The 22167-nt window shown below is 29.8% G+C and overlaps 5 protein-coding genes across 12 annotated transcripts in view; 2 read left to right on the forward strand and 3 right to left on the reverse strand.

Annotated features, from left to right (window-relative positions):
- Nucleotides 1-1316, reverse strand: part of LOC126856450 (inactive pancreatic lipase-related protein 1-like) — a 174700-nt gene extending 173384 nt beyond the window's left edge. The window contains exons 1-3 of one of the 3 annotated variants that reach the window (XM_050604967.1): nt 1180-1316; nt 907-1027; nt 662-767 (exon numbers count right to left, since the gene is read on the reverse strand). The gene's annotated coding sequence lies outside the window, so the exon portion shown is untranslated. Of the gene's footprint in view, nt 1-661; nt 1028-1179 lie in introns of all 3 variants that reach the window. The other 2 variants (XM_050604966.1, XM_050604968.1) reach the window with 2 other exon arrangements.
- A 2384-nt stretch (nt 1317-3700) lies between these two features.
- On the forward strand, nt 3701-14046 carry LOC126856439 (C-1-tetrahydrofolate synthase, cytoplasmic). Of its 3 annotated transcripts, none has more exons than XM_050604922.1 (13): nt 3701-3735; nt 5251-5316; nt 6360-6695; nt 7469-7561; nt 7699-7840; nt 7919-8030; nt 10563-11128; nt 11340-11643; nt 11736-11953; nt 12270-12733; nt 13112-13364; nt 13544-13729; nt 13842-14046. In XM_050604922.1, the coding sequence occupies exons 1-13, from the start codon at nt 3716-3718 to the stop codon at nt 13929-13931; spliced, it is 2850 nt and encodes a 949-aa protein (XP_050460879.1). In that variant the 5' UTR covers nt 3701-3715; the 3' UTR covers nt 13932-14046. The 3 variants fall into 3 exon arrangements, with proteins under 3 accessions (XP_050460879.1, XP_050460880.1, XP_050460882.1); XM_050604923.1 differs by lacking the exon at nt 3701-3735 and adding an exon at nt 5046-5132; XM_050604925.1 differs by lacking the exon at nt 3701-3735 and adding an exon at nt 5065-5132 and having other exon boundaries at nt 5242-5316.
- LOC126856448 (probable methyltransferase-like protein 15 homolog) lies at nt 14032-15372 on the reverse strand. Its single transcript, XM_050604951.1, has one exon. It carries the CDS (start codon nt 15370-15372, stop codon nt 14251-14253), a length of 1122 nt encoding a protein of 373 aa, XP_050460908.1. The 3' UTR covers nt 14032-14250.
- On the reverse strand, nt 15365-16206 carry LOC126856455 (ubiquinol-cytochrome-c reductase complex assembly factor 2). Its single transcript, XM_050604975.1, has 2 exons — nt 15927-16206; nt 15365-15656 (listed from the first exon to the last, which is right to left on the reverse strand). The coding sequence occupies exons 1-2, from the start codon at nt 15995-15997 to the stop codon at nt 15365-15367; spliced, it is 363 nt and encodes a 120-aa protein (XP_050460932.1). The 5' UTR covers nt 15998-16206.
- Nucleotides 16207-17696: 1490 nt separating this feature from the next.
- On the forward strand, nt 17697-22052 carry LOC126856443 (zinc finger protein 271-like). 4 transcript variants are annotated; one of them, XM_050604937.1, is made up of 4 exons: nt 18129-18218; nt 18469-18723; nt 18812-18917; nt 19107-22052. In XM_050604937.1, the coding sequence occupies exons 2-4, from the start codon at nt 18601-18603 to the stop codon at nt 21254-21256; spliced, it is 2379 nt and encodes a 792-aa protein (XP_050460894.1). In that variant the 5' UTR covers nt 18129-18218; nt 18469-18600; the 3' UTR covers nt 21257-22052. The 4 variants fall into 4 exon arrangements, with proteins under 4 accessions (XP_050460893.1, XP_050460894.1, XP_050460892.1 ...); XM_050604936.1 differs by lacking the exon at nt 18129-18218 and adding an exon at nt 17697-17838 and having other exon boundaries at nt 18812-22052; XM_050604935.1 differs by having other exon boundaries at nt 18812-22052.
- The last annotated feature ends 115 nt before the right edge of the window (nt 22053-22167 follow it).

A 22167-nucleotide genomic window follows, 5' to 3' on the forward strand; every position in this document is an offset into this window, starting at 1 on the left:
AAACTTTCATCCAACCAGCAAAGACGATAAACACCCGCGGGATTTCCTCGAAGGCGGAGCAGCTAAATTATGTCCGACACAAAACGACGTCGGGCAATTATTGCCCGAATGCCGATTGCCCATATCAATAATTTCATATAGACCATCAATTTGTATGAAATTTAGACGTTCAACTTGGATTTAATTAAGCTTAAGGTGCCAATGAGAAACGCAAGGCGTAAGAGCGAACTTGATATTTTTCGGAGGAATACGAAATCAATGCATTGGACAAGCGCCGCGCAACGAACTTGATATATCTTAGGTAAAATCCATCATAACAATATATTAAAATTAACGAAAATATCTTATTCAATTATGCGGGACAAACAGCATTCGGGAGAAAAGTTAACACTATTCCTACCGACACTTCACGTATACCTATTCCTACCGCGGCCGGTCAAATGACCGGTCTTTCACAACTTATATTTTTCAATATTGAATGCAGACCAATAGCCAGTTTACCAGTATAAAAATATATTTTCTTTTATTCAAGAGTACATAATCTACATTTTATTCTTTTTCGTCGCATTTTTTACAAATGGGCTTCTCAACTGTACATTTTCCGCATACGTACTTTTTACATTTTAGACAGATTTTGTTCGTCTTATTATCTTTACAATACCTTATCTGACATGTTTTCCGTTCACGGGAACCTGTATTTGTACTTGCGATGGGTATTGGTTGATTTTCTTTGCCGAGCTCTTGTTGGTATTCGATGGCAAGTTCTTCTGCCAATTGGAATAGAAATTCCTGTCTTGTAATTTCTCCTCCCGTAGTTTCTTTATATAACACCCATGCATTTATCCCGGCTAAATCCAAGATATTAAAAAATACTTGCAAAGGCCATCTCCGAGATTTAGATTTTACCGAATAATTTCTGGCCATTTGATCGATCACATCTACGCCAAATTTGGTGCTATTATACAATTGAATTGTCTCCGGTGTTCGGGTGTCATTTTCTTCAACTTGTACGGACTTATGCATTGAACTGAGAATTAGAACTTTCTTTCTTAGTTTGGCTTTGTAAATTGTCAACATACAATTATTTGAGCGATAGAGTTTGGTTGAGAAAAGTGCCAATATGAAAATGTAAATCAAAATAGATAAAAAAATGAATAAAAGATAAAATGTGAAACTTACTGCGACGTATTGTTAGTCTTGTTCACTAGTTTGAAAATTGCACTTATAACACGTAATAAGATATAAAATATTACAAAATAATAATAAAAGACTGCCAAGTATGCTCTTTGTGACTTTCACGTTTCGATGCACTCTGTTCGTGTCGCAAGACTATACTGATTTGAATTCGTGAGAAGACGTCTATACATTTCCTTCAGTTATAAGTTTATTTATTTTACTTCATAGTAGATAAGATGGCGTAAGAACATTCGAGGATCTGGACCGTATCGGATATCAATCAAGCAAATAAACACCGCTAACCCGATAGTCGAGCGAGAACTGTAAACACTTGGAAGTGCCGTAACCATTTTCTGGAAGGCACTTCTCGGATAAAATCGTGCCACAACTACATTACCTTTCGTTTGTAACGACTTTATAGTTTTGGCATTGAGTCTTAGAGAGAAACTATTACAAAAATGTATAAATCGTACTACCGGTCAAATGACCGGTCGTGGTAGGTAAGACAGACTACAAATATTTCTCAGAAAATAAACAATAAAAAAATAAGTGAATATTGAAAAATGTATCATACATATATATGAGGAAAAGTCGTAAAGTTTAAAGGCGATTCACTTACGTTGAATGTAGGAAATTCCAATTGAAAATTTAAAAACGGTCATTTGACCGGTCCTGGTAGGAATAGTGTTAAAACACACGCCAAGTATACATACTAAAAAAATATCCATACCTGTATACAAGAAATAGAAGTTAAAAAAATAAACATTTAAAAGATATGCTACATATAAAAATATATTACTTATATATACTTGGCGTTTTTATAATAATATAAAAATGTTACTCACCGATCGATGTATAACAGAGGAGTTGACTACGTAGATAATACGTTAATCTGTAACATATAAATATAAGATTTAGATTATAGCAAGATTTAAAATAAATGATCCTCGCATCTGGTTATAAAGTACAAATTATTATTGATATGTCAATCGATCAATTCTTTCAAAATAATGAATATAAATCCAATTTTTATATAGAAATTTACATAAAATGAAAAAAATATCGCGCAATTAAATTACCAGGGAAAAGAAATGAAATAAAAAAGAGGAAGAAATTGCTTTACACGATAAAATTATCTCGAGATCAAAAATTGCCTCTAAGTATGTAATAGTTCAAGGTAGAAATCGAATTCTCGCGAATCTTTCTCGAAGTCTAGGTCTTTTAATGAAGAGGCAATCTAGACGAGAAAAGGGGATCTTGGTTAATCTTACTAATCTTCAACCATTGTTTTGACCTCTAGTGGCGAGACTACACAGTGGCCGCTCGAAACCGCAACCTAATGATATTACAGATCCGCCAATCGCCGATCCAAAAAGACGAAGACGATGATATTCGACCAACTAAATAACTGCTGATATAAACTGATTAAATGCTGAATAAATTCTCTTTGTACAGCTGCTGAATCGAATCAATATTCATCTGATTAAATTTGATTTCTTTCATCATTGTCTTAAACATGTATATATGTATATATATTATTCTTTGCACAAAATGCAATTCTAATTTAAAAAAAAGAAATAATTGTTAATTTTTATTTTTTATCTTGTTATAGTAGATCTTTGTGTTTATTTTATTTGTATGTTACTCATAAAGAGATTTATATTTATTATTTCATTTTACTAATAAATATATATTTTCATGAAATAATAAGAAAATTAAATAACATTGTTGAAGATAATTGAAGGCGCATTCTCAAGAATGACATCATATTTCCAACGAATGGATTCAAATTAAGATAAGTAAGCATCATTTGGCGTACGAGATAACGAGTGCTGCATTTAGATATACATTTCATATACTGTGCGTGATTAAGCAAACGGTTATCATTTAATGCTGACTAATTTCATCTAAATTAATCTTTAAATTGTAATGTGATTATATTTAATATATATATATATATATATATATATATATATATATATATATATATATATATAGTCTGCAAAAGATACTAGCAAAACCTTTCTTTCTTTTATTTCTTGCTTATGTTCCTTTTATACAATTCAATTTATTTAACTTATTTAACTTATTTAATTCATTTACAGTAACCGTATTTTTATATTTTTGAAGAAAGTATATTTTTTTAGTTCACACACACACACACACAACCTCAAATCATTTCTGTGCATTTTATTCTATGATTTCCGTCGAGATTCCTAAGTATTGTACTACTTATTTATAATATCGTATAAAAAATAATATAAAAAATATCGCAAATTTGTGCAATATGAATGTATGTATTGCATATGTTGTGTATGGTATATTAAATGTAAAAATCTGCTAAAAATTTATAATTGTAGTTTAAATGTAAGACTGATTGCAAGACGAGTCAAAGATTATCGTGCTGAATATCGTAGCTGGTAAACATTTGGCACATTTGATATTTCTCAATTATTTTTTGTTACAAAGTTGCATCGGTTGATGAAAACTAGCCGAGATTAATATACAGTTATATCGAGTCATTGGGTCAAATCATCTTATGATATCGAGAGCTCTTAAGTAAGATCGTCAATTTATAATCAATATTATAATTATTCTATAAATAATACAGGATGTCCTGCAAAGATTGTGCCAACGCTCGTGAGCGAGCAGAGCACAGTAAGCTGAACAGAAAAGTCCTTTACCATTTTATCCTATAACGCTTAATAAAGGAGTTATTATTTAGTAAAGTCTGGTCCAGTGAGCCGCGCTCTGTAACAGCTGAGCGCTCACGCACACTACCAGGCGCGGCTCACCGACATACGCCTAGCTAAAAATCGGCGATGATTGACTTTATTCAATAACAACTCTTTTATTAAGCGTTATAGGATAAAAGTGGTAAAGGACTTTTTTGTTCAGTTTATTGTGCTCTACCCGCTCACGAGCGTTGGCACAATATTTGCAGGACACCTTGTATAATAATTTTTCTATTAAAAAAAATTTCTCTTTAAACAATTAAACATGTTTTAAAATCACATTAAAAATGTCACTTTCACAAAAATGACAAATGTCACAAATATTTTAGAAAAATAGCGAAAAAAAAGAATATTAGATATAATTACATGTATATTAAACAATACGATAAAATCCATCTTTATAATTAAATTTATAAACATCTTATATTTAAAAACTATACTATATAACAAAACTATATTATATAACAAAAAACTTTATAAAATATATAACTTATAAAATATTTTCTAAATATTTTATAAAATATACAAAGCAATCATAGTTTTAAAAACGGTATCGCAATGAGATAAAAACTATCTAATTGAAGCTCAATCATAAAGAATGTTATAAAATACTGTAAAATATTATAAAGAATATTTTGGTCCCTCATTAATAATGATAATTTTACATAACTTTATATCATGCATTATATATAAAAATCATAGCATTTGTGACATGATAACGTATATAACTATGCACATAAGATGTCTCTGAAAAAGATATAATGATTATCTATTTCAAATAGATAAACATACCATTATATCTTTTCACAGCAGTTCTTTTCACAAAAATTTTACTTGAAGTGAACAAACTAAAGTAATAAAGTAAAATAAAAATATATCTTTAAATTAATTATGAGAAATATAAATAAATAAAAAATTTAGATATTTTGATTAATGTATTTAAATTATTTTTTTAAGAATAGTGTTAAATATTTTATTATAATAAAAGTACATATATATTAGATTGTAGATAGATGGAAAATTATTTTTCTTATCAAAGATTTTTAAATTCATTGAAATACTAATATTGAAATAATACGTACTTGCGTAACACCCTATATAATATCGAAGACCACTTGTAAACCGGTCCGAATACCAAGAACAGTCATTCAATCAACACCAGTCAGTCAGTAAACGTAGACTTATATTCGTGAGAAAACTCACTGATTTGTGTATATAAAAGTAATGCATAAAAATAAATAGTGCTAACCAATCTAATCTAATTCTTCTAAATTTAACAAATCTAAGTTCTTTCTCAATTAAATTAACTTTAAAATTATACAATCCAAAGTTTTTTTAGGTTCCTGAACAGAGCCATGTCCACCGATACGAGAGGAGTTGTATTGTCCGGAATTGAATTAGCAAGGTACCATTCATTTATTTCAAACGATTTGTTAAGTTGAATTCGCTCAAAAAAAAGAACAATCAATTATCGTGAAACAAGGACATCATGAATTAAAAATATGCCACAAAAAAATATTGAAAGAATATTATTAAAGAATATTGTTTATGAAGAATAGTAATCATAATAATTTCATCAAAAGTTTATTACAATAAATTATTAAAGAGTATACACAGAATGTTTGAAAAATTATGTATGTATACATAATAGTATCAGTGCATCATTATATTTTTATGAGGTTATGGCATTTTAAAGTATGCAAAAATATATTTTTGTAATAAAATATAAAAGAAAATAAAAAATAGTATAACGTGATAAAAATTGAAATATATATCTACATATATGGCAATTTTTTTCTATCATTATTTATAATTAAAAAGTAGTAGATTACTTCATTTTTGTTTGAACTTTCTACACTCAGATTTGTCGCTTTCTTTCTCTCCAATGCCCAAATATATATTCTGTTCCATATATGTATCTCAAACGTAGATATATTTAGGGACTAGGGCTGCATTCCAAAGCGTACTCTCCGAGAAATATTTTACTCGATGGCCGTTCCGAAACTTTCTTAAGCGTTTCTGATTGGTTCCAAGCCGGCCATCGAGTAAAATTTTCCTCGCAGAAAAAATTTTTCACCGTTTTGGAATCTAGCCTAGAAGCAGAACACACAAACCTGTTATTATCCAAAATTGCCCGCGAAACTCAAATATCTAGAAAACTGTGGTTTATACATGAATATATTTTTTTTATATTGAATAATCGCAAACAATCAAATCATAGTCAATTTAAAATACGTTCATGAAATAAATAATAAATAGTAAAGTACATACATACAAGAAAAAAACTTACAAAAATTTAATATATAACCTTTAAAATTTATTAAAAATTAAAATTTGTTAGACAAGAATATTTCTTCTTAAAAAATTCATTGTTTATTTAAAAAATAAACAATTTTTTGAATCAATCTTGACGCATCTAATAAACATATGTTTGACTAAATTTTACAGAGAAATCCGTGAGGGATTAATTAAAGATGTGAATGCCTTAAAAGAAAAATTGCGCAATTTTGCACCAGGCCTGGCTATCGTCCAGGTAGGCGCAAGGGAAGATTCAAATGTCTACATAAAGATGAAAATTAGCGCGGCTCGTCAAATTGGAATCGACGTTCAACATTATCAGCTTCCTAATACCACAACGGAAATAGAGCTCATCAACGAAATTAGCAAGCTGAATGATGATCCAAATGTTCATGGAATTATTGTACAAATGCCGCTCGACAGTGTCAATAAAATCAATTCTCATTTGATCACCGATCTTGTATCACCGGCGAAAGACGTTGATGGGTAAATAAGTATGTTTATCTGGTACATAGGATATATCTGCAATAAATCACTATTTGACAGCATACTCTACTAATTTTAAGAATAAAAAAAATTATATCTTATTAAATTCTTATATAGATTTATACTCTATATACGCCTATTTAAAAAAATATTCTATAATTTATAAATCTCTATATATATATATATATATATATATAATTGTGATTTTGTAATTATGAATATATGGATATATCTATGTAATAGATATATATTTATTATATATATACATATATATATATATATATATATATATATATATATATAAATTTATAATTGTATTATACTATCAAACTTAATATCCCAATTAATAATTTCAATTAAGTTATTAATAATATTTAAATATAACTTAAAACATATTTTATAACTATTTCAATTTTTAGTAATTATTAATTTATCGTTATTCTTGACACAGTATGATTACATAGATACCATATATCCATAATTACACAATCACAATATACTAAAGAATGACGCAAAGAACAGTGATAAACAAGAGGAAAATATATATATATCCTGATATATACCCTTTGACATTTTGAGATTTGATAAGAATAGATAAGCATTAATCTGAACAAATATGTGTTGCTATACAAATTTAGAATATTTAAAATATCACACATCACAAACACCTACAATATATTATATATAAATAAATTAATAAGTTATATATTAATAAATATTAATCAATTTTTATCCCTCTATAAAAAAATATATATATAATTATTTAATTGCAGATTAAACACTATTAATGAAGGTCGAGTTGCGATCGGTGATCTATCTGGATTTTTGCCATGCACACCTAATGGATGTATCGAATTAATTAAAAGGTGCGCTTTATCAATAAATCGTTTAAAATTATATAGCATAAAAAATTGTGTGCACATGTGTGTGTGTGTGTGTGTGTGTGTGTGTGTGTGTGTGTGTTTATCATTATATAATTAAAAATTGAAAACAACAATTTTAGGAGCGGCGTGCCTATTGCTGGTGCTCAAGCCGTTGTTTTAGGAAGGAGCAAAATTGTTGGCACTCCCGTTGCCGAATTATTAAAGTGGCATAATGCCACTGTAACAGTCTGTCATTCAAAGACAAAGAATCTTTCTGATGTTGTGAGCAATCAAATTTAATAATTTCTTACATTTGTAGAATGAAAAATAAGACAAAAATTTAAAAAAAATTTGTTTTAGGTTCGTCAAGCTGATATTTTGGTAGTAGGTATAGGACAGCCTGAATTAGTTAAAGGTAATTGGATTAAACCAGGCGCCGTTGTTATCGATTGTGGCATCAATCCCATACCAGGTACATTGCTTTATCTTTATGCAATACGTTGAAAAAGCAAATTAATTAAATCCAAATTCATAAAAAAATTCATCATTAAAATTACATTCGGAGATTCAAAGATAACTTTATAAAAATAACATTTGTCTTTTATAAAATCTTAACACTCACACTTAACATTCACAATCCACTGTTCTATATGTGAATCAGAATAATGTGTGTTACAAAAATCTAAAAGTAAAAGATATAATATATCGCAGTAAACACAAAATTTTAAAAAAATTCAAAATATAATTTACATTCCTGCAAATGCTAGAAGGCCCTTGGAAATTTGTAAATACATAAATATTATATATAAATAATATTAATTTATATAATTTATTATATATAAATATATTTATAAAAGTCACAAAATACGTACACACAAATATATTATTTGCGATGTATGGTAGATACAATTGTAGCAAAAAGTAGCTGAAATTCGATATTCACGAATATGTGTATTTCTTATGTATATTTCTTGAGTATAAGAAATTGCGTGGAATATTATAATTTAATTAGCTACAGTGTAGACATGTATTTTTGAATTTCTGTTGCCTTATTACTGAAAATTTCCGAATTTTATGAATCAAAATGATTAACTTTTAGCAATGACAATATTTCAAATTCAACTTCACAACACGGAATTTTATTTATAAAAATAAAAGAATTTACTCGTACTAAGTGATTCAGAATAAAAATAAAAACAATTAATAATCACAAAATATTTAATGCAAGATTTTTAACTATTTTATTGATCAATTTAATAATTTTTCATGTCTTTAAGGAGCGTGAAATATGACAACATTGTAATTTTTCATAAGTTGATTAGATTGCGCACTCTATTCATGAGGCTTACTGGATTATAACATGCGTAGATTAAAACTGCGTGAAAGGCTGTCAAATTCAAATGGACAGCAATTGCTATATCTTATATAACTATCAAAATTTAAGCTATAAGCTACTTCACTATTTCTGTCTCTCTCAGTCTTTTCAGCTGAGTGATGTTGCCATATTTTCACAGTGAATTTCACGTCATATCGGATGATATGATCAATTTCATCGATCATTATATTTAATATCTTGTTAGCCAGTCAGTACTTGTTAAATATTATTTAATCACATATTTCTTCTATATAACTACACTTTTGTAAATTTTAAACAAATTCTAAATATTATTTCCATCTGTTTTGGCCATTTGAGTCGACGTGGCCACACGTTTTCCATAAGATCACGGGTTAATTCGCTACAAATTAAAATCCTCATAACTTCGCTTCAGTGAATCGACCCAGGATTTTTTTATAAATTTCTGAACATATGTAAAAACATTTTGTACAATTTTGGTTAAATTCCTAATATTTAAAAAATAAGTACGAATCCCTAAATATTAAAGTATATTAAATATGCTTGCAGATACGAATGAACGTGTCAATGTCCACTTATATCGTGGATCTTACGTTATCTTCTTTTCTGGAGTTTCTTATCTTTTCCCCTCCTTTGCCTTTTCTCTTATTGGAATGTAAAAAGAAACGATTGTTATCGACATTCTGAATTGTGAAAGATTCTACAAAACAGTATAATGTTACATGATCAGTCTTTTTAGTTCAACTTTAGTCGCGTACGAATATGTGCGTCATAACGCGCTGATAACAACAACGTGCAGAAAATTTATTACTAAAATATGTGAGGCAATACATATGAAATAACTTATCTTCAACTAGTTATATTACTTTTTATTTATAAGCACTATTTACACATTAATAAGCAGTAAATTATAAACTTTAAATTTTATTGAAAAACAAAATTATATAAAAAATAATTTTTAATAATTATTATTCTTTAATAAAAATTTTAAATAACTTTCTATTGTGCATAATAATTAAAAAATTTTAAATGGGACAATTTTATTGTTATTTATTCAATAATCATATGATGTTAATCTATTCTATTTAATTTCTTTCTCATAATTTTTTGGTCATTTCTCATAATTTTATTGTCACAAATAGATAGTATTTGACAAAAATATTATTTTTCAACCAAAAAGATGCTTTTTTAACAGTACTATTTATTAAAAAATAAAATTATCTGTGTCTTAATTTGTAGCCATTCATCTAAATATGGATTTTATCTAAATAGAATTTTTTACTATCCAGTCGTTGAGCAATTACTATCTAGTAGTCATAAAATAATCGTCATAAAATGGTCATAAAATTATAAAATAATAAAAACTAAACAGCTTCTGACTTGTAACCAGTTTTTCCTGGACAATTTTCTATTCGGTTAGTCTAAAGAATCGTGAGCGTGAATAAAAAATTGTTTGTTCTGAAATATTATCGATGTACTTTTCGTAAACATTTGTTCATATACTTTCATATAATATTTATACATTACAATATAAATTTAATCTTTGGCAGTAATTATTTATCTTCTAGTAGCAAAAACATTAAGATTCAAAATAATCGAAGAACTGGCAACCACATTGGCAATTACTTATAATACATGTGAACATTTTAGATTCTACGAAGAAAAGCGGACAACGTTTGGTGGGCGACGTAGATTACGAGGAAGCTGCCAAGGTAGCTTCGTATATCACACCGGTACCAGGCGGCGTTGGGCCGATGACAGTAGCGATGTTGATGAAAAACACCGTATTATCCGCACAAAAAATGGCGCAAAAATTCCTTAATCTTCAATGGAAATTACAAATTCTTAAACTGAATCCTGTGAGACCTGTACCGAGTGACATTAACATCTCCAGAAGTCAACAGCCAAAACCGATTGCTACATTAGCCGAAGAAATCGGCCTGTTATCAAACGAGTTTAGTCCTTATGGCAGCAAAAAAGCCAAGGTCGGTCTCCGCGTGTTACAACGATTGAAGGATCAGCCAAATGGAAAGTATGTCGTGGTGGCGGGCATCACGCCGACGCCGTTCGGCGAAGGAAAAAGTACGACTTCCCTTGGATTGGTACAGGCATTGACAGCGCATAGAGGCATAAATTCTTTCGTCAATCTTAGACAACCTAGTCAGGGACCCACATTCGGTGTTAAAGGCGGAGCTGCTGGAGGAGGATATTCACAGGTACGGCAGACGAATTTATTTACATAATATCAATACTTATAAAAACATAATTTTTTTTTTAGGACGGACTAATAAGAGCTAAGTTTTTTAAGGCGTAAATATATTTATTAATTGTTTTATTATGTCAAAGCCCTTTAATATATTTTTTTATAATTATTTTTCGTCACTTTATTTCGTAGTTAATCTAAAGTCGACACCGATTTTCTAATAGGTAATTCCTATGGAAGAGTTCAATTTACACTTGACTGGGGATATTCATGCCGTCACTGCTGCAAATAATCTTCTCGCGGCACAAGTCGATGCGCGATACTTTCATGAGACAACTCAGAGCGATAAAGCCTTATACGATAGACTGGTACCGAGCATTAAGGGTGTCAGACAGTTCTCGAAGATCCAGCTAAGACGATTGCAAAAACTTGGCATCACGAAAACCGACCCGAACGCGTTAACGGAAGAGGAACAAAGTCGATTTGCAAGACTAGACATTGAGCCGACCAACGTCACATGGACGCGAGGTGCGACACATACATAAAAGCTAAAGAATAATATATTTCACGAAAAAAGAATTTTATTCGCAATAACAATTTTTTTTTTTTTTTTGCTACAGTGGTGGATATCAACGATCGTTATTTACGAAAAATCACCATTGGTCAGAGTCCAACCGAAAAAGGCAAGACACGAGAAACCTCGTTTCGTATTTCCGTTGGATCTGAAGTAATGGCCATTCTAGCATTATCGACTGATGTCGAGGACATGAAAAGACGACTTGGTAACATTGTTGTTGGATTTAACAAAAGCGGCGAACCCTTAACTGCTGAAGATTTTGTTAGTATACATAATAGTTATATTTGTTAATATATATGTTAGTGTATATAATTATAATTATATATATTATTACGAAGAATATTTTGAAAAGATATATATATTACTACGTAATTTTTTGTATTTATTATCAACAAAAAGAGAGTAATTTTTGTTATATATTTCGTTAAATGATGTACGAGTTAATAATTTCAAACATTTAATCGTGATTATAGTTGGATATGAATACATAATTCGCGCACACAACAACGTTTATATTTTCATAATTTCGCGAGATGAAAGTAATTTGTCCGTTGCCTCAATATCTGTTAATCCTCAGGGTATGACGGGAGCAATGGCAATTCTGCTAAAAGATGCTATAGAACCGACACTTATGCAATCTTTGGAGGGAACACCAGTAATGGTACATGCTGGACCGTTCGCTAACATAGCCCACGGTTGTTCATCTATTATCGCGGATGCTATTGCCCTAAAATTAGTCGGACAACAAGGCATTGTGGTAACAGAAGCCGGATTCGGATCAGATATCGGCCTGGAAAAATTCTTTAACATCAAGTGTCGCGCCTCAGGACACGTACCGAATGCCGTCGTGCTCGTAGCGACTATCAGAGCATTGAAAATGCACGGCGGTGGACCACCGGTGACAACTGGGGCACCCCTGAAGAAAGAGTATCTCGAAGAAAATATCGAACTTGTTAGAAAAGGCTTACCAAATTTACGAAAACATATTAGCAATTGCTTGAAATACGGCGTGCCCGTAGTTGTCGCTATCAACTCTCATACGTGAGTTTTTCTCTCCTCTAATTTTCAAAAAATAATCACATTTTGATATTTACAAAAGCGTGCACACTGAATAATCTGCAGACATAAGCGTATTTTATTTAATTAATTTTTTTAGATTTTTTAAAATTATATTTGAAATAAACATATATATATATATATATATATATATATATATATATATATATATATGTCTCGTAAAATTTTTGTAACTTAATCAATTTTATAATTTTAAAATTTTACACGTATTTTTTAATGATACAACAATTACATTCATATAAGTAAATCAGGTGAACAAATACAAAAAAATTTAACGTTTGATTTAATATGTACAATCAACTACAAAAATTATGGAGTAAATTATAAATATATTAATTTCAGTACCGATACCCCAGGAGAATTAGAAGTCGTTAAGCAAGCAGCATTGGAGAGCGGTGCATCTGATGCAGTAGTATGCACTCATTGGGCCGACGGTGGGCCAGGTGCCTTAGCGCTTGCGGATGCAGTGATAGCCGCTACTGAAAAACCTACCAATTTCAAGCTGTTGTACGATCTCGAGGATAGTATCGAGGAGAAAATCAATAAAATCGCTAAAGAAATGTATGGTGCTGGCCAAGTCGTTTTTACGGAAGAAGTAAATAAATCTTTTTATACGTATAAAATACTCTCTATAAAGTTATCAATTTATAATTTTCAAAACATTTGTAATAATTTTATAATTTTAAAAACATTTCTACACAGTAGACATAGCCATGTACGTATTCAATTTATCATGAAAAAATTAATTTTATTTATTCCCTCCATCCATTATAGGTGCAAAAAAAGATTGAAAATTATAACAAGTTAGGATACAACAAATTCGCAATATGTATGGCAAAAACAGCGAATTCTGTAACTGGAGATCCATCTATCAAAGGCGCACCAACCGGTTTCACTCTCAATATTACAAATATATTCGTTTCGGTTGGCGCTAGATTTGTTGTTCCTATGGTGGGTGAGGTAAGTACAATGATTCTCTTTCAATTGTTAAATTAAAAGAGATTTTAAATTAAATAACATTTATCTCAGATATCTCAGAATTGTTATCTCAGATTATAATAATGTATTCTAGATTATGATGATGCCTGGACTTTCAACTAGACCAAGTATCTATGACATGGATTGGAATAGCGAAACAGATGAAATAGAAGGCCTATTTTGAAAGAGTTATTTTTCAGTAGAAGAAACATTTCTATACGTGATGTATATTAATAAATTTTCAGCAGTTTTCTTTTTTTCATATATCACAATATAAATAATAATTTTTTTTTACTCAAGAGGCTATTTTTTATTGTTTATATGTATGTACAATGTGATAATATATATATATATATATATATATTCTATTAAAATAAATGTATCGTGTATGTATATACACATATATACACACATATACAAACATACTATAAGTACAATCTCAACATATTTGCATAGCAATAGGAAAGCATGAATTATTGAAAATTTTAATACATAAAACAGATTTATTTAACTTTCATAATGGCACGCAATTTTGCCGGTCGCGATCTCGGATTTATTTCAATTTCCTCATTTGTAGGTGTTAGAACATTTTTATGCATCATTTTCCATGGTGTCTGTGTCAATACTTCAAATTCATCTGCATTGAATGCTTTACCATAATGCGCATACTTTAATGCCACAGTATTAGCAACATTATCTGTTATATTTCCAGAGAGATGTCTTTTGACTATAGTATCTTCGAGTGAATTAAAAGAGATAGTTATTAAACGACCGGATAATTTCAAATATATATTCGCAAGAAGTATACCATAATTGATTTCATTTAATTCATTATTGACAAAAATTCTAAGCGCTTGAAATGTTTTTACGGCACTATGCGGGTACCTGTCGAAACTGTCTATCTTAATTTCATCATCTAAAACAGATTGAACCAATTGAACTAGTTCCTGTGTTGTTTCTAATTTCCTAAACATATATCTAGCTTCAATAATGGCACGCGCAATTTTCTTCGCACGCTTTTCTTGCCCATACACTTTTATGATATGAGCTAAATCTTCCTCTGTTGCTCTATCTAACACATCCGCAGCAGTAAGTTGTTTCAAACATCCATTCATTCTCATATCTAACGGTCCATTCTTCAATAAAGAAAAACCTCTATTCGCATCCTCAATTTGCATTGATGAACAACCAAAATCGAATAAAAAGCCATCTATGCTATTTCTTTCAATATTGTATTGCTTAAGTAATTGTGGTAACTCGGAAAATTTACCTAATAAAGGAATTACTTTTCCTGGATATTTCTGCGATAACTGTTGTGCATATTTATATGCTACAGGATCTCTATCTAATGCAAATATTTTTATATCAGACAAATGTTCTAAAAATTTAGTGGTATGCCCACCAGCACCAAATGTCATATCTACATATGTCCTGCCTGGTGATAACTCCATATATGTTAATACTTCGTGTGCCATTGTAGGCAAATATTTGTCAGGGTAAACATCGCTATATTGTCTCACGTTAACTAAGCGTAGTAAATCTATCTTTGCCAGTAATGCAAGATTTTCACTAATAAAACATTTTTTCTTACTAAACTTATCTACAAAATATCTAAACTTAATCATATTTTACAATATTTCGAATCTTTCCATAAGCTCTGCGAAATATACCCTTATCCTCTTCCTTTAAATAATCTAACATTTCAGGCGTCAGCGCCAAGGTACATTGCTCTCTGCTCAATCCACTTGCAGTGCTTAATAAAGAGCGTTTATAAAATTGTCCATAATGATTTGATGAAATTCTTTTCAAACTTGAATAATATCGATTACACTGTTCCACATTTTGTTGACTAGCATCACCCTTTGCAAAGGCAATCTTTAATTGGTCACGAATGTGTTGTCCCAAATCACTAAAAATCACCCAATCATAAATAGATTAATAGACAGAAAAGAGAGAATTTAAGTATAATGCAAAAAATAATCATGTAATAAACGATGCGTTCTATTTACCAATAATTCTAAAAAATATCAATATATATAAAAGAATATTCTAACCTAGCTATAAACATTCAAAAAAAATATTAATAATAAATGTTAGTAATAATTAATGATTTGTTTGAAAAAATTATATATATATATATCTGTATACAATGTTTTGAATTGCATTCTTTTATAATTACCTGCCCACTTTGGTTTTATCCAGTGGCCACGATTCTAATAATCTCATAAAACTTTTGTAATTACCAGCCATGATGGTGTTCACAGAAACTCATATGATGCGACATTATCACAATTAAATTTTATCGTAATCTCCTTTATCAAGCAATCGTATATATATACTGATTGTAGATAAATATACTAATAAAAAAATAATAATCACGTTATTATATTTGTGAGATATATTTTAAATTTCTCTCTCTTTCCACTGATCTATTTAGGATTACATGATTCCTAGATTTCTTTCACAAATGTGTGAAAACAACACATACATTCACTTGCCTAGCTAATATAGAAATAAAAGAGATCTAATCTCCATATAACCGACTATTGGTAACATAAGCAACTATAAACATTAGCAAATAAACATCACCATCAGTTAAAATACACGTTATAAATGTGTTTAATTAAATCTCTATTTAATTAAATGTATGTTGTTAAAATATTTTAATAAAATTATATTATACATTTTTGATAGAGATATAAGAAAAGATATAAGAAGCCTAGTAAGCACTATTTGTTGCAGCAATACAACATGGAAATAATAACAAATAATATAACACCAGTTATTTGTATGTTATATAACTGCAATATATCATGAGTATACATATATATTACATTTTAATTGTTGTTACATTGAATATAACTGCAATGTTACTTTTATGATATATAACATATTTTTTATATACATTATATAGTTGTTATATATAACATGATTTTAAAAATATGAAATATACATATTACAAAATAGTTTAAAAAATGTTTTAATATTTTTTCTTATTGATTTATACTGTATATATATTACATATATATATATATATATATATATATATATATATATATATATATATATATATATATATAATCGCTATAATCAGACATAAAAAAATCCAATTCAAGATAAAATCTAATAAAAATGTTATAAATGGGCGAAACATCTCATAAAAATGTATAGCACAAAAATTATATATTAGCGATATATAATGTATACATATACATACTTGGCGATGATTCTGCATCTGCCGCAGTTTTCCACTGAACTTGATGAATGAGGGAAGGATTAACTTGAAATATGTGAAGAAAGATTATCACTCCGTATGCGTATTCGCGATTTTGACGTACGGTAGCAATTATATATTTAATTAATACATTACGACAAACGACCGACACTTTACGAGACACTCGCGATAACTACGATTCACGTTCACGCGCGAAATATACAACAATTCAAATATACGACTCTAGTTCACTGTGACGCAACCGCATGACCTGCACTTCGAGATATATCGAAAGACATTGCGATTCTCTATTATATCTTCGATTATATCGAACAGTCGAAGCAACGAACCAATCACCACCGCGCACAAGTAACTGCATTCAAGTTGGACGATTCAACAGATTTCGCCATTTATCGCTATCCATATAATATGTATATATGCAGTATATATTAAGATAATAAAACATCACGAGCAGCTCAATTAATATAACTCATTAATAAACATTGATAAGACATTTATGAAATTTTCCACACTTTCGATCCACTGCGAATGTAGCGCGGATACGCATCAACCGGATGTTTTGCTATAGTTGGTTGTCTGTGCTATCGAAAACTCGAAAAGTGAATATAGTTCCGCCGGCTTTAAAATGAATCCAGTTGGCGCCACTGTACCAATTAGAAAAGGCGTTTCGAAAAACGACGGCGTGGTCTCTCTCAAGCTTCTCTCTAATAGAAATAAAAGTCGAAATATTTCAGTAACTATAAAGACAATTGGGTGCCCAACGTACATTGTAACCGTAATAATTCGGTTAATAATATAAAATTTCCAACATTAGATATAATTGGAATAATTGTGAATTGTATATAAATAGAAAATTGTAAGTCAAAATTTCATATCAACGCTTTTGTACCGTCTCGCTACTCTAAGCTTTCATTTCGATACTACAACTTTTATACTATATATATAATAATCTACTATTATACTATATCTATTAATCTATATCTATATTTATTAATTAAAAATACAATTTCTGTCTCTCTGAAGAATTTGATAAAAAATTGTGTATTTCAATATATATATATATATATATATATATATATATATATATATATACATACATACATACATACATACATATATTGAAATACACAAATGTAAATACTCTTCTTCTATGCACCTAACCGCGTTCTAACCTCCATGTAATCAAGTTACATATAAGGAATAATATAAGTGCACTTGCCAAAAAAATTTTAACGAGTATATTATTTTTTAAGTAGCATATGCGAAATTATTAAATATTTGCTTTAATTCTTTTTTCGCTTTATATTATTAAATATAATATGTTGAGCATTTTATCAAAAATTTACAAAACAACATTCAAAGATAATTATCTCTATGATAATTGTAACCAGCATGCATTATAAATATTAGCAAATGTCTTTCGCGCAAATATAAACATACATTTCATATAAGATTCATAAATTTTCAAACACTTTTTCCTTACTAGGTAATTATAACCCCAAAGAAAGTCTATTGATGCTAATATTTGAGGAAAATATGAGATCTTTATACACCTTTTATAAATAATCTAATAAAAAATTATATAAGAGTACAAAGTGTTTCAATTCAATTTATAAAAATGTCAAATGATTCAATGATATGTCGTTTGTGTGGTATTAAACATGAACTTACAAATTCAAAATATATTTTTGATGAGGCAACTAATTTAATGCAGAAAATAAATGACACATTACCAATCAAGGTATGTTAATGCTTTGTATGTATGATTTATTAAGCTTAAATGATTAATAGTAAACTGCTAAAAATAATCAGTATTTTTCTTTTTATAGATTTCACAGGATGATCATTCCAAAAATATATGCTTGGATTGTTACGAAAGAGTTACCACCCATTATGATTTTATCCAAAATGTATTGGAAAACTCAAAAGAAAACGGTAATATGGCAAAGAGTAATTCTTCATTTGAGCTCAATAAAAGTGAAAAAATGGAAATTGCAGCAATTTCCAAATTATATAATGATATGATATATACATGTCCAAATTGCAATATAGATTTAATGATACTTATAAAAAGCAACCCTGATGATTGTAATTATGCATTTCAAATTTCATTGGCCATAGTAGACCAAATGGAAAAATCAATGGAAAGAAATATCCAAACCTGTGATGATACAATAGAACTTGTTAATACTTGCATAAAAACAAATATAGAAGATGATTTGCATGATTCATCATTGAATCAATGTATTGTCAACGATACATTGAATGATAAGGAACAAAACATCAGCAAAATAGATGAAAATTTATCAATACTACAAGAAGACATAAATCATGTTGATACTTGCATTACATTTCAAAAAAATGATATATTACAGCGACTAAACAAAAGTACAAAAAGAAAACTTATCGAAAATATTTCTTGTGAAACACCTATTAAATCACAAAAACTAGAAATGAGATTAGATGCAACAAACATTATATTGGATAATGATTATGGTGTCAATATCTTGATAAAAGATGAGAATCTAAACGATGGAATAGGTGAAAATGTGGAATGGCTTAGTGAAATAAACTTCAAAGAAGGGAATAATACAGTGTATACAGTGGAAGTTGAAAAAGATCACATTAATGAAAATGGTATAAAATATGATGATATCGATAATAAGAGCTGTCCAAAAATTGTATGTAATTTATGTGGAGCTCGTTATCTTTCACAATTAAAATACGAGTTTCACATGGAGAGGCACAAGTCAGACAAAATGGATAGATATGTCTGCACAGTATGTGACAAAGAAGCTAGCAGCGAGAATTTATTGTGGGATCACTATTTCCATACACATAAAAGCTCGATGCGATATGCTTGCACACAATGTGGTAAGATGTTCACGAAAAAACCAAGATTAAATGGCCACCAAAAGAGACATAAACACTTTGGTATCAAAGAGATACATTTTGAGATGGGCACAGATGAAATAACTGTCAATCAGGCACAGAAGGCTATCGCGGTCGAAATACAGGGGCGAGTTGCCGCAAATTGTAGTCTCTGTGGAAAATTAATAACAGATTTAGATCCGGATGCTATCAACGATTTAGCGACATGCGCAGCCTGCGAGGATTCCACTTTATCGCTGATGGTCGATGGAAACGAAATGAAAGTGATCTCGCCGCGGCAGTACCATTGCTCGAAATGCCCTAAACATTTTGTGCGCAAAGAGAGACTTGAGTTCCATGAAATGAGACACAATGAAAACATGAATGAATTTATCTGCAGCACATGTGGCAAGGAGTTTAGTGCAGAAAACTCTTTGTATGAGCATTATCTTTTTGTACACAAAGGGGCTAGGCCGCACATCTGTGAGCAGTGTGGCAAGTCGTTTCAGTTGAAGGCACGATTGAAGGAACATCATCGCACACATACAGGCGAGAGACCTTATCAATGCGACGTATGCGGCCTACGCTGCATGACTACTAATGCACTCAAACTCCACAGAAAAACTCATTTCTCCCATAATCGCTATGTTTGTAATATATGTGATAAGTCCTTCAGCAAAAAGCAGAACATGAACGAACATTTGGAAAAGCATTGGAAAAACGATAAAAATGTATCGCTGCCGCAATTGTTTACATGTTCGATATGTACCGAAGATCTTCCGACCTATCGTATGTTGAAATATCACATGATGGAGATTCATCAGATCGACCGCCAAGATCCCTTACTAACAACACAAAAACCATGGTATGAATGCAACGAATGTCATGAAAAATTCAAACATCAAATGTCGCTCAAGGCACACAAAGAAAAGGTACACGAGGGCAAGGTCAGCCCAATATTCCAATGCGATGTATGCAACGCTACTTATAGAATCAAACAGCTGCTGATAAATCACATCAAAAGCAAGCATGGTGGTGAGAAGCGATACAAATGTGCGCAATGTTGCAAAGGATTCAATGATACTAAATCATTGTACAATCACATTTTATTACACACTGGTAGGAAGCCATTTACTTGTGAATATTGTCACATGAGCTTCAGGCGAAAAGACTCCAGGGACCACCATCGCCGTAAGCATACAGGTGAGCAGCCTTACCAATGCTCGGATTGTGGGCAATCGTTTTCTACCTATAACAATCGTTCAAAACATCGCAAGAAGGAACACGGAGAAGGCGAAATTGAGTGTCCAGAGTGTGGAGAAAAATGCAGCAGTCAACAAGAAATCAGAATTCATCTAAATAAGCATCTTGGTGAAAAATTGACGAAATTACAATGTGTATAACATTGCAGTAATATTAATTATACAGGTAAAGTTACTGTACAAAAGCATTTCAATAAATATGATAACAAGACCTGTCATGAAAATACATTCATATATAACTGTAACAACAACTTGTAACATATTGCAGATATTCCTCATATGTCTAGGCATACGTTCCACTGATGCATCAATTTCAGTGAAAAAATTGGTGTCAAGGTCTTGCGGTCAAGATATAACCTTGATATTGATTTCTTTGCTGCTGGAATCAATGCCTTAGTGGAAAAAATATTGGATAAATGTTTTATACATATATGAGGAATATGTGCAAAAAAGTAATATGTGTAATTATATGTTATAGATTACAATTATATATGAATACACATATTCTCATGACACTTCTTGTTATCTTATTTATTAAAATATACTCGTATTACGTTATATAGGTAATGTAATTAAATAAAGTTTATAAATAATTACAAAATTACATAAAATGATATACTATCATACACATATTTATAATAGTACTACATATATATATATATATATATGTACACATACACACATTAGATAGCACACTTTTAAACCACATTGAGTAAATAATTTTATATATATACATTTATATTATGTGTCATGATTGATTGATTTTAATACATAACACAAATAAACAGTAATGTTTTTATACACTTAATGATATTTTATGTTAATTTTTGTCGTATTTCATATGAAATTCTATGCTTTAATTGTAATGTCTGTCAATGTACTAAATTCTGCAATGTATGATGGCTACCTATATGTAAATATAAAATATGTTCATGGAATGAAAAAATTATGATTTTTAATATGCTCTTATTAGTTTTTAATATGTTCTTAATATCTAATATCTACTTATGAATATAACAAAATTGATATATTGTTTGTTGACACATCATTGA

The sequence above is a fragment of the Cataglyphis hispanica genome, chromosome 18 (assembly GCF_021464435.1).
Source record: "Cataglyphis hispanica isolate Lineage 1 chromosome 18, ULB_Chis1_1.0, whole genome shotgun sequence".
Classification (NCBI taxonomy): Eukaryota; Metazoa; Arthropoda; class Insecta; order Hymenoptera; family Formicidae; genus Cataglyphis; species Cataglyphis hispanica.